Below are 11,739 nucleotides of genomic sequence, written 5' to 3' on the forward strand. Positions count from 1 at the left end.
GCTTTAATTTCTAGGAACCCCTTTGCATTGTTTTATTTCTCCTTTAAATAATTAATGTCTTGTTCCTCTTACATGGATATAGCATCTTAACTCTTTCCAAGGATATTGATTCAAAGTACATGGTGTAACGATTTTTCCCGTGGCCTGTGCAGCCCCAGCTCTGATTCCAGCTGTTGGTTTTTGACTTTTTCTTTTAGGAGCCAGGGTGAAGCTTTCCCCTCTATCCTCAACCCTGGGACTTTCACAGACCTATTTGCTTTGGGTAGGAGAGCAAAGGAGATTGTATAAGGGCTTGGACCCTCTGGACTGCTAACAAAAGAGAGAGTTACAAAGGCTCAGTGAAGGCCAGAGTAGCTCTTCCAGGACAAGACTTTCCATCTCTCTGTGTCCTAAGTGTACAGAGTGACCAGCTGGCCTTTCCCACTTCTGGAGCCTGATACGTGTTCTTCAGAGAATCCCAGTCTTACAGCAGCACCAGGACAGACAGATTGACCCCCAGCCTTTGCACGTACACCTTGTGCTGCTTTGGTCTTTTCCATCATTCTTTCCCCAAGCACTGTGTTGGCTTCTGAGGCTCACAGTTTCTTCAGGAGGTTGTCTTACACCTTTGTTCTTTGGGATTTATTTTTTCTCCATTGTTTTCTCTACCAGTCCAGTTGTATCTGCTCTGCATTCTAGGAGGTGATTAAATTTTATTGCTGGTTGCCTTCCTAAGCATAACTCTGTCCTGTTGCCCCAGCCCCTCCTCATTTCAGATGGCATTCAGACAAGACAGTAGGTGACTCACACGTCCGCACTGTACTCTGAACCAGTGTGGTCAGAAATACTAGACATGATTTCAGAACTGAACATCCGCACTGTCTAGTGTAAGAATTGCTGACTGGAGCTGTTTTGAGATGGCTGTAACTTACCTATCTACCCTGCTAGGATTGGGTCTGCCAACTTTTTCTTTTTCCAACATCAAAGTTTCATAAAATAGAATATAGCATTAATGACCCTTAGTCTGAAATTCCACTTGGAGGCTACCCTCAGGCTTGAGAGGAAAGTTTAAGCAGGAGCTTCCATCTGTCTTAAACAGCAGCAATTCCAGTGGCCTTCAGAAGGTGGGTTTTTAAACAGTTTCTTCTGTTTGGATAAGCCCACTTTTCCTTTGACTTACATGTGTTGTGTTTCCAGCAGCCCTCTGTGTGCCTAGGCCCTTGGCATGTGGAAAAAATACGGTGCCATCTCTTACTTGCCATTTAGCTGAGTCAGGGAGGCCATACAGCGTCTCAGAGTGGCCATCGTGGGCCACTCTCTTAGGGAACACTGAAAAGGCAAAGAACTTGAAGATCTTTGTCTCCAGTGCCTGTGTAGTCCATAATGGTCTAAGCAGAGCAGGAGGGCAGTGTCCTTCCCTGGGCTTTGTGGAAGAATGAGGCTATTGTTAACGCTGCCTGCTGCAGACTTTATCACGGGCCTGTAAATGTCTCCAACATTGGTTTTCACTTGACCGCAAACAGAAGTACAGGCTACCTCAGCCTTTTTCCTTTACCTCTGCATTTCTTTCAATTCCTCCACGCCTCTTTAGCCTTACTTTTCTCAAAAGCATTTAGGAAGCCATCCCCTCGGTGGGTGAGAAGTGTCCGGTTGTGCTTGACCTGTGAGGCCCAGGCTTCCCCCCACACCCTTCTTTAGCTGTTGCCATCAAAAGCGGTGGCTTTTTTCCATCCTTTGTCTTAACTGTAATGAAAATGTATCAGCTGTCAAAAGCAGGCACATTTACACTGAATATGACTTCTGCGTTTATTCCCTTTGCAGAGTCAGTATTAACTGATCTTTATAGCCTGAAGTCACAGAGCAGATTATTCTGTGCAGTGCAGTGCTGGCTGCAGAATGTATTTATAGACAGCAGCTTCAAAGGGTGCCTGTAACTGTAGGGAATTCAGTGGGTGTGTTTTAGAAGCCTTGTGTTTATTTGTAAACCATAATACTTTTCACCTTTGGGAGGGATTCTCTCTTTCTCTCTCTCTCTCTCACACACACACTTTCTCTCTCTCTCTCTCTCTCTCTCACACACACACAAATATATTTTAAATTTGACAAATGAAACACATTTGATAAGAAAGCATTAACTCTTTTTCTCATTAGAACACATGGCCTAAGGTTATACTGTAAAAAGGTATATTTTAAGGGAAAATTATTTTTTTAATTCTAACTATGTTACTCTTAAATGATTTCACATCATACTGTTTAAGTGTGAAAGGAATATTAAACAATTAAAATGTTCTAGTTTTTAAATTTCAATAATTCACTTTATCCAAACATGACCAACAACATATTTATTTTTGTATACTTTAGGATTTGGCAGGACTCTCAGAAGCCTTTGGATGTCAGAAAGCAAATGTTTTTTATACTGTTTTAGAATAGGCAAAATGCTAACACATGGTATATTAGTCAATAATTAACAAACACCATTGATACTTTGACTTAACATAGGTTTTACTGGTAATCCAAAATGTGTCTGGTACTAGCCAAATACTGACTTTAAGAATTACCTTCTGGACCAGCTAGATGGCTAGGCAGGTCTGAAAAGCCTGGTGACCGTACAGGTCAGACACCTGGCATTTGGTCCCTGAAGCTGTGCCTAAGAGTTGTCCCCTCTCTGACTTTCCTTGAGTACTCTGGCATGGCCACGTCTCCTCTATACCCACACATATACACACAATAGTAGTATATATAGCTTTTCAATGATTCTAAATTATTCTGCTTTTTAACTATTGACTTGGATATTTGTCACTTTTTCTTAGGGAGTTAGTTATCTTAATGAAACCTTGTAAATTCTACTGAGGGGTCTAAGTTAGCCAGAAGCCCCCAAGCTACAACTACATGGCATTGAGCTAAAAGGTGATTAAATAAGAATTGTGTGGGCTGGAGAGATGGCTCAGCGGTTAAGAGCACTGACTGCTCTTCCAAAGGTCCAGCAACCACATGGTGGTTCACAACCATCCGAAATGAGATCTGGCTCCCTCTTCCGGAGTGTCTGAAGACAGCTACAGTGTACTTACATATAATAAATAAATAAATCTTTTTTAAAAAAAGAATCGTGCTTATCACTTTTGCAAAGACATGTAGTTTAGGATTTTTTTTTTCTTTTTATAAGTTAGAAACATTATCCTGAGATTTCTAAATATCTGACATTTGCAAATACCCTTGTTGGTGACTAGCACTTGTAAGGAAAGCTTCATTTCAATGTGGATAAATGGGTTATTGATACTGTTGTATGTTTTTCCCACCTCTAAATATTTTTTAGCTGTTTCTGAAGTTTGCATGTAAGTTTGTTTTCCGTTTAAATTTGTGGTTTGGGGAATTACGATCATTTTTGAGGTTTATAAAGATTACAACTTGAAGTATAAACATTAAACCCCATTGCCAGCCTTTTTACTCTTGTATGTAATGTTTCCGTGTTGCCACCAACCTCTTTTGAAAGCAGAAAGAAAGAAGTGGCCAACTATTCTAGTAGACATCTGCAACCACAGCACTTCCAGGAGAGCCTTGCTTCTGTCTGCCTCCAGCAGCTCTAGCGGCTGCTCCCCTATTTCCTAGGAATCTATAAGTCCAGTGGACTGTGTCGCATGCAGTGTAGGGAAGAAAGCTGGAGACACATAAAGGACCAGTCACATTTGTTACTTGATGGGTTGATTCTGCCCAGCATCGTCCATGACTGAGCCTCTTAGAGTGAATCTGTGATTACCAGTCAGTTTAGGGTAGACTGCCAACTGAGGGGTTAGGCAGTCAGGATATTCACGGCCTTCATGGCCATGATATTTCTCAGGCATACAGTATGAGCACCAGAAGTCTTCAAGAAGAGGTGTGACCACAGGGTGGTAGGGTCCAATTGGCTTTTAGAAACCTATGTGTCCCTTGACAGAATATGGCGTTGGGTAGAAATGGATGGGACTAGGCAAGGGCTGATAATGAGGCACTGTAGTTAGGATGCTGAAGGCAAATAACAGAAAACGGAGGGGGCTTAAGGGATGTGTCATGTAGTGGAGGGCAGAGAAAAGGCCTGCAGTACTCATTGGAGAGCTGCTGTTTGCTGAGAGGCGCATATTGGAGACTGAATCCAGGGATCTAGAATGTAGCAGAGATCAGATCTGGAAGTGACTTCCAGTAGAAGAGATGCCCTTGGGAAAGAATGTACAAAGAGCAGAGGCAGAACATGGAGAAAGGGTCAGCTCATTGCACTTTCCCCAGTGACTGACTGACCGAGTAGGTTATATCCAGCCGTGATATAGCCTCACCCTCCCTCCTGCAGGATGTTGTGCTCGGGTCCTCAGAGGGGATGCTCACTGAACAGGGCTGTTGAGCCTGGATCAGTGACGCAGTGTTCACATGTCAGTAAAAGGCCAAGCAAAAGATATCTAACAAAAGATCGGCAACTTTTTACTAAAATGTGTAGTGTTCTAGTGCCACTAGCAACTTTCAACTCCTCATCTGCTTCAGTCAGGTGTCTTGTGCTTCTCAAACAGCGTGTTCAGCTCAACGCCAGTTTCCCCATCCTGGTAAAGCCAAGAGCCACTGTACTTCTTACTTCCCTGTCGCCTCCACATCACATCCAAAAACAACCCTCACTTCCTACTTTTGGGACACGCCTCCTGCCCACAGCCCTGTCCATTACCTCCACTGGGATCCTGGCTGGCCTACATCACCAAGTCAAGTGCCCCCTTTCTCTCTAGTTTTCTCAGCTCTCCCTTTCTGAGACATTCTCCAATGCCTATTGAGCATTGTCATGAAAGTCACATCATTTTATTTTCTTGTTCAAAACTGTTACATGGCTTCCTTTGCATTTAAGATAAAACTGAATAAAATGGAGCCAGGCGTGGTGGCGCACACCTTTAATCCCAGCACTTGGGAGGCAGAGGCAGGCGGATTTCTGAGTTCGAGGCCAGCCTGGTCTACAAAGTGAATTCCTGGACAGCCAGGGCTATACAGAGAAACCCTGTCTCAAAAAACAAAAACCTGAATAAAACCCAGCATAACAGCTGCCAGGTGGCTTGCCAGCTCCCTACCTTCCCATGCTGCTCATGCCCAGTGTCCTTGTATCATCCATTGGCATGACAAACTCTATTGACCCCAGAGACTTCTGCTCGACATATTGAGCCAGTCTCTTCAGATATGTAACTCCTCGGCCGCCCCTGTAAAACCAAGATGACTGCAGGTTAGAGTCAGAGCTATGTCTACCATGAGACTCACTGGTAGGGGCTGTGTGCAGAACCAAAGATGATAATCAAAACATTTTTCATCAAATGAGGCTTTCTGAGGAAGATACTTCTACAAGTTGTAGACTCATTTAGATTTTGGGTGCTCTTAAAAGCCCCTTAATAACATTGGCTCAGCCGCGCCCAGGGACCAGGGCCCATGTGGCGATGGCCAGGTTCCTCCTGGGCTGATGCTGTCTAGAGTACAAAGAACATGAAGTTCAAGGATAGTGCAGCAGACAGACGTCAGCTCCCCACGCCCCACTCCCCTGCTCTGTAGCTGTCCTGCTTGGCCACTGTGTTTCTTTTCTCAGAGCCTGTCCACAGGAAACTGCAAAAGCAGAGCCGAAGCCTGCCACTAAGACTGACACCTGCAGACCCTTGTGACTTTTTGAGTGTCCAGTGATTGCTTGATTTCCTTCTTTCTTTCTTTCTTTCTTTCTTTCTTTCTTTCTTTCTTTCTTTCTTTCGTCTTGGATAGCAAAATATCAAGCATGACACTGGGGTGTGGCTCTCCTTATTAGTGGGTATAATCTAAGATCAGGGTGAGCACATATAGATAAATTCTAGTTTGACACACAAGGAAAAATGAGTGTTTGCTCCTTTATTTCTGTTGCCAAATCCTGTCCTAATTCTGGGTTTAAAAAAAAAAAAAAGAAAAGACTTGTTACAACAGACCCTTTCAACCACACACTGAATCCAGTGGGTGCCTGTAGGTCTTCCTTGGCCTTGACCGAGCAATGGTACATTGTTTTCTTCCATGCAGGATTTTTATGAAAGCATCAACTGTAAAAGTAATTGCTTGCCGGTGCTCACTGGCTTTATCTTCCTCTCTTCTTTTTCTAGGACTATGACAGTTTTTTTGAATCGAAGGAAAGCAACACAGTCTTTTCATTTTTAGGCCTGAAGCCACGGCCGGCATCCACGGTAGGTTAACCTTGTGTATTTGGAGGTAGGCTAACCCTCTGTACCGGGCTTCAGCACCCATGGTAGGTAAGCCCTCTGACTCTCGCTTCAGAGTTTATCCTGCTGGAGCAGACCTTAGGAACTGAGGTTGAATGGGTGAGAGGCATGTATCTACCCTGCTAAACTTGCAGTCTCTCAGGTAAATATAGACTGCAGGGTTACACACAAAATTTTTAACCTCTTTAAATCAAAATATTAGTTTACTTTTAATGTATAGCCCTGTTCTCTGAAGAGGAATTTAAGGTAGCAAAATAGGTAGCTAGTTTTTATTTGAATTATAAATTCACATTGTGTCTTACCCCTGTGTCTGTACCTTTCACGTTTATGATTTGTTTGGTCACAGATTGAAAATACTCGGGGGAAATCACATCTGTACTGATCATGAAAAGCTTTCTCCTAGACTTATTTCGCTTTTGTTTTTTGTTGCTGTTTTATTTTTTCATTTTTTTTTTTTGAGACAACAGTTTCTCTGTGTCATCCTGGGGCTGTCCTGCACTCTCTGAGACCAGGATAACCTGGAACTCACCAAGATCCACTGGCCTCTACCTTATGAATGCTGGGATTAAAGGCACTCGCCACCAAGCCTGCCGTTGTTTCTTTTGAGACAGTGCCTTTCTGTGGCGACTGTCTTAGAACTTATTATGTCTGTTGGGCTAGCCTTGAACTCCCAGCGATCCCCCTTGCCTTTGCCAAGCACTGGGCTTTCCTCTCCTCATTTCTTAACACAGCATCACACCAGTTTGCATAGATGTCGTGATTGAAGCATCCCAGTCACCTGGAGATGCTTTGAACCATGTTGGGGCACAGAAGTGCAGGTGCTGTGTACTGGAGAGACTAGAGGATGCGGGGGTCCTGGCAAGGATGTGGGATGGATCCCCCACAAGGCCAAGGGGCAGCAGCTTTATGAAATGGCGGAAGCAGAGCCACATTTAAGAGGCATCTCAAATCAGACCTGAAAGAGGTGTCACACTTCCTAATCCAACCTGAGTATTTTTAAAGCCTCTTTATCGCGTCATATCTTTTGGAAAATGTGAAGAACCTGAGTCTGTTTTGTGCAAAGACTTAGGAATAATGAATATTTTCATAGCCATATAAAGCACAAGATTTACTTTAAAAATAAAAACCAAGTAAGTTAATAGTTCCGTTATTTCATTTAAAAAGACTGGTTTTGTGACTAGAAAAGTAAGTTAGGCTTATTTTTTAAAATTGTAAAGAAGTAAGTATGTGTAAAATAGAATATTAAACTCACTAGCCAGAGCCAACCACATTGACACTTTTCCAGTGTGCCTTACAATCCTCATAGACATAGTAATTGAGGCTTGGCTATAGCTCAAGTGGAGGCTGAATTCTAAAGTATCTATTTTAATGCAGCCGAACCTGCAGTGCATTCTGGAAGCTTTGTCTAAGTAGCGGGTCCTTTGAGGCTGCCTAGGACAGGTACCATCTGAAGCCCCTGTGAGAGGAGACAGAGGCTTTCAGTAATAGAAGCCCAGCTGCAGCACCTGCAGCAGAGCCTTCATGGTGAGAACACGCCTTGTTTTACATCAGCAAGCCTGCAGATGGCTTGTGGGTGGTTCCTATGCACACAGTTTTTAGCAGAGGCACACCCACACAGAAAGTATTTACAGGTTCTTAAAACTATTTTTATGCAAGTCAGACATTTGAATATTTGTTAGGAAAATTAGTATTTATATAAAATATTTCACCCAAAGATATTAAACAATCCAGATTTATCTTTAGAGAATTAGGGGATGGGGCAGTGTGTGTGTGGTGGGGAAAGCCTGGGGCAAGGATTACCTTACAGAGGCAGAAGCCAGTAGGCTGTGTCAAAACCTCATAGAAGATACTGAGTGCACACCATCTCTGGTGTCATTTTCTCCAAAGGCACAGATTCTTTAAAGATTCAGCAGCTGGTATGGAGACTTTTGCTCCCAGGTCACTAAGACAAAGGGTGATTTTCAGACTCCATAACCGCTGATTGCACTGCACACTCTTTGGCCATATTGGAGCAAATTGCAGGGGCTTCTTGGTGACACTTGTTTAATTGGGTCATGGGGACAGACAGAGTGGCACTTGGACAACAGGGGTGGTGATGCGTTATGAATGATGTGGCCATTCTGATGATGTCATTCATCCAGGGCCACCCTTAACCAGTACCTCTTCATGCTCCTAGGAGGCCACAGCCACCTACTGTGAGCTAATAGCACAGCAGTGTTCAAAGAAGGAGACTTAGTGGCTGCTGAGAGATGGAGCTTTTCTTTGCTTGTTTGCAGGTTGGGTGGGTAGGACTGAAGTCGAGGCTCTGGCTTAAAAGCCGAGACTTCGCCCTCTCAGTAACAGGGTGAGTCATTATAACCTCCCTCATATCTGTTGCTGACATTTCAAAAACAAAACACTGCAAAAGGCAAGTGTTCTTGTCGATGCAGTGTAATGACCGTGCCTTTCCCCTCTTGTGTTTAATAGGCAGAACCTTAGAGGTAAAAAGTAGAAGGTGATGGAGTTGCGTTTGGAGCACCCCCTGGTACTCAGCACTCGCCTGCTTACCTGATGCATCACTGTGACAAAGCCACACACACAATCAGTAACTTCGTCTGACCTGGAGAAGGTGTCTTTGGAGGACATGGGAATAATGGGGACTGCATGATTGCTCTGAGCCTATCAGTTCTGTGGTGGTGGATCCTCTTATTTTCTGATTCGTCTGCAGTTTGCCTCACTCACCTGAAAGTACCCTCCCCGTGATAGGTCAACTTCCTTAATGACTGACAGGTAATTGGGCGACACCATCAGGGAGAAAACGTTGAACCTGCCCTATGTTTTATTAGAAACTGGTCTTGCAGAAACCCATTCCTCTCTAAGCTGCCTGCGTCCCATCCTTGAAACCATTTTGCCAGGATGGTAACGTCAATTGAATCCAAAAGAAGAAAGCAATGCTGGCTGACATTGACTCTGAGGGTTCTTGTTGTAGAGTCACAAATGTCACTGCTCTGGTACTTTGTAATAACGCCTGCTGGAAGAGCTGGATGCTCTCAGCCCTGTTCTGTGACGGAAACCCTCACCCCTGTAAATTCTCCAGGCTTCTCCAGGTGCTTCCAAAACCTCCATTGCAATATCAACTGATCACAGCCAAGTTACAGGGCAGAAAAGAGTTGCTGTTTTGGAAAATGTCTCTTTTATCTCTTGCAAGGGGGAAGTTTCACTGTATGCATAAGACTACTTGAGAGATATATTTTAAGAAGTGCACCGGTTACATATAGTAAGTTAATAGAGTTTGCTCTGTCAGTATGCAAAGGCGTTTTCAGCTCTTGTAGTTTGCTTACACACACATGCACATATATTTTTAAATGCAGCTCCCCAAAGTAACAGCTGCTTGTTCTATTTTGTGAAGGGATTATATTTTTGGAGGAAGAAAATGCTTGGTTAGATATATTTTGTGAACCATTGGCGCCAGTCCTGCGAGGACATTTGCATAGCACACACAGGTTCTGCATTCAGCTCCAGCACACTGGGAAGGAAAAAGAGACACCACGATGGCTGCCTAGTGTCACTTCCCATGTCACGCACCTTTGTCTCTGACAGTAGACAGTCTCAGGCTTTTCAGAATAACACAGACACACATTCTTGTTTGATGTAGGAGCACATGTGAGATTTCAGAGCAGCCCAGACAGGAAGGGGCTGTCTAGAGCATGGTCCTGAATGGTTCTTAAGAAGCAAAGCCCCTGCTCCCTCTGGGCGAACACTGGCGAACACTGAGGATACTTTCCTGTATCCTGGCATATTTAGAGTTAATTTCACACATAGAAATAATCTTGAATAGGGCTAACTGAAATCTCCACCTAGCCTGCATGATGCTAGGCCTTTCACTCTGATTCTGAAAAGGAAATGTTTGAGAAATTAAAAGATCCATCAAGCAGCCCTCTCTGCCACCTGCACCCCAAGCTTTGCTAAAGGTGGGCTGTTCTGCAGTACTTTTTAAATGCTGAAGCTGAGATCTTGTTGCAGTCCTGTTGCAACAAGCAGAAAGGAGAACACCTTTCTTTATGAATGGACCAAATGATTGATGCACAATTTTCTTCCCAGGGAAAGCTTGTCAGGTTGTGGGCATTAGTGGCTAGTTGGTGTTAAGCATGATCCACGTAAATTTCCATTTGCTAAATCCCAGGGAGTTTCCAGAGTTTTGTGTGTTGTGTTTTGTTTTGTTTTGTTTTGTTTTGTTTTGTTTTGTTTTGTTTTGTTTTTTCCACCTCCAGCTGGATATTGTGCTTGAATTTGTGAGTCTTCTGACAAGACCCATTTCTCTTTAAAATAGAGTGATATTTAAAGTGTCTTGTGAAATCAACCCAGGTTACCTTGATCTGTTTACTTACATCAAGTCTACTCTTGCCAGTGAGTGCCAACAACCAGTTTGGCAAAGTGAAATCTTAGTATGTTTTGGATGGTAGGAGCACTAACCTTACAGTGTTGAGGAGACAGAGAAAGCTACCAAGATTTATCACATATCTTTTTAATGGTCCATACCATACCTACTATGACTGTGTTAGACATCCCACCGAATAGATGGTGTTCTTAGAATCACTATCATAGTTTCACATCATTTCCTTGCCATGATTCTTCTAGGGAGCATTGGGGAGTCAGCCAAGAAAAATGAGATTAGAGGCAGTGACTTGTTTTAGTGTCCAGAAGCCCAGTATGGAGTGGACCATAGTTCCCAGACACGTGTGTGCAGAGCATGCTGGCTCTTGTATGATTTCCAGTCTGCCTGTCTAACTGACTTCTCTCCTTCCCTTCTTCCTTTCCCTCTTTCTGTTTGTTGTTGTTTGAGACAGTCTTGCTATGTAGACCCAGAACTCACTTCTGCTTCTGCCTCCCAAATGCTAGGATCACATACTTGCTGAAATAGTGTTCTTCCAACTTCCTTTAATTAGCTTGCTTTTAGATTGGCTCACTGCCATCTCTAAAGCCTAGGAAAGAAGTGCAGGCTTGGCTGTAATGCCAGCAGCTTTCAGGCCATAGCGTCGACTTCCTGCCTGCTTGTGGACAAAGGAAGTATGCTGCTGATGCCGAGACAGTGCCATTTGAACATTAGGTGACCGTGAAACACCATACTGCCAGGTGTCTGCAGACCAGAAGACAGTTTAGTTCAGGAAATACTTTGCCAAATTCTGGGGCTTTATTAAAATCAAAGAGGAGAAAGAGGAAATATTTTGTTCTTAGATGCTAATATGTTTTAGGCTTTCTTTTTCTGTTTTATAAAGTTAACCCAATATTTACATTTTCATATTGTGTGAATTNAACCATCTAAATATGTTTTTCTTTTGTTATTGAAAGGTACCAAAGGCTTTTTATGTTTTGTTTGGTTTGTTTGATTTTATTGTAGGGTTTGTTTTTTTCTAGAAATACCTTTTATATAGACTAGTCCCCAAGTGTCTGGGTCTACTTCAGTCTGTGTAATTGGTTTTTACCTCAGTTCATTTGTATTTGTCTCTCAAGGCATTGGTGAAATCTCAGATTTTATATTCTGCTTTAAAGGGGAATA

The 11,739-nt window shown here is 43.1% G+C and overlaps 1 protein-coding gene across 2 annotated transcripts in view; it reads left to right on the forward strand.

Moving 5' to 3' along the window:
- The window catches only part of Sh3bgrl2 (SH3 domain binding glutamate rich protein like 2), a 51,218-nt gene extending 39,713 nt beyond the window's left edge, over window positions 1–11,505 (forward strand). For both annotated transcript variants that reach the window (XM_021172115.2, XM_029481773.1), the window contains exons 3-4: window positions 6,087–6,167; window positions 8,670–11,505. In XM_021172115.2, the coding sequence (XP_021027774.1) occupies window positions 6,087–6,167; window positions 8,670–8,681 (93 nt within the window). In that variant the 3' untranslated portion in view covers window positions 8,682–11,505. The remainder of the gene's footprint in view (window positions 1–6,086; window positions 6,168–8,669) is intronic.
- The last annotated feature ends 234 nt before the right edge of the window (window positions 11,506–11,739 follow it).

Source organism: Mus caroli, chromosome 9, assembly GCF_900094665.2.
Source record: "Mus caroli chromosome 9, CAROLI_EIJ_v1.1, whole genome shotgun sequence".
Taxonomy (NCBI): domain Eukaryota; kingdom Metazoa; phylum Chordata; class Mammalia; order Rodentia; family Muridae; genus Mus; species Mus caroli.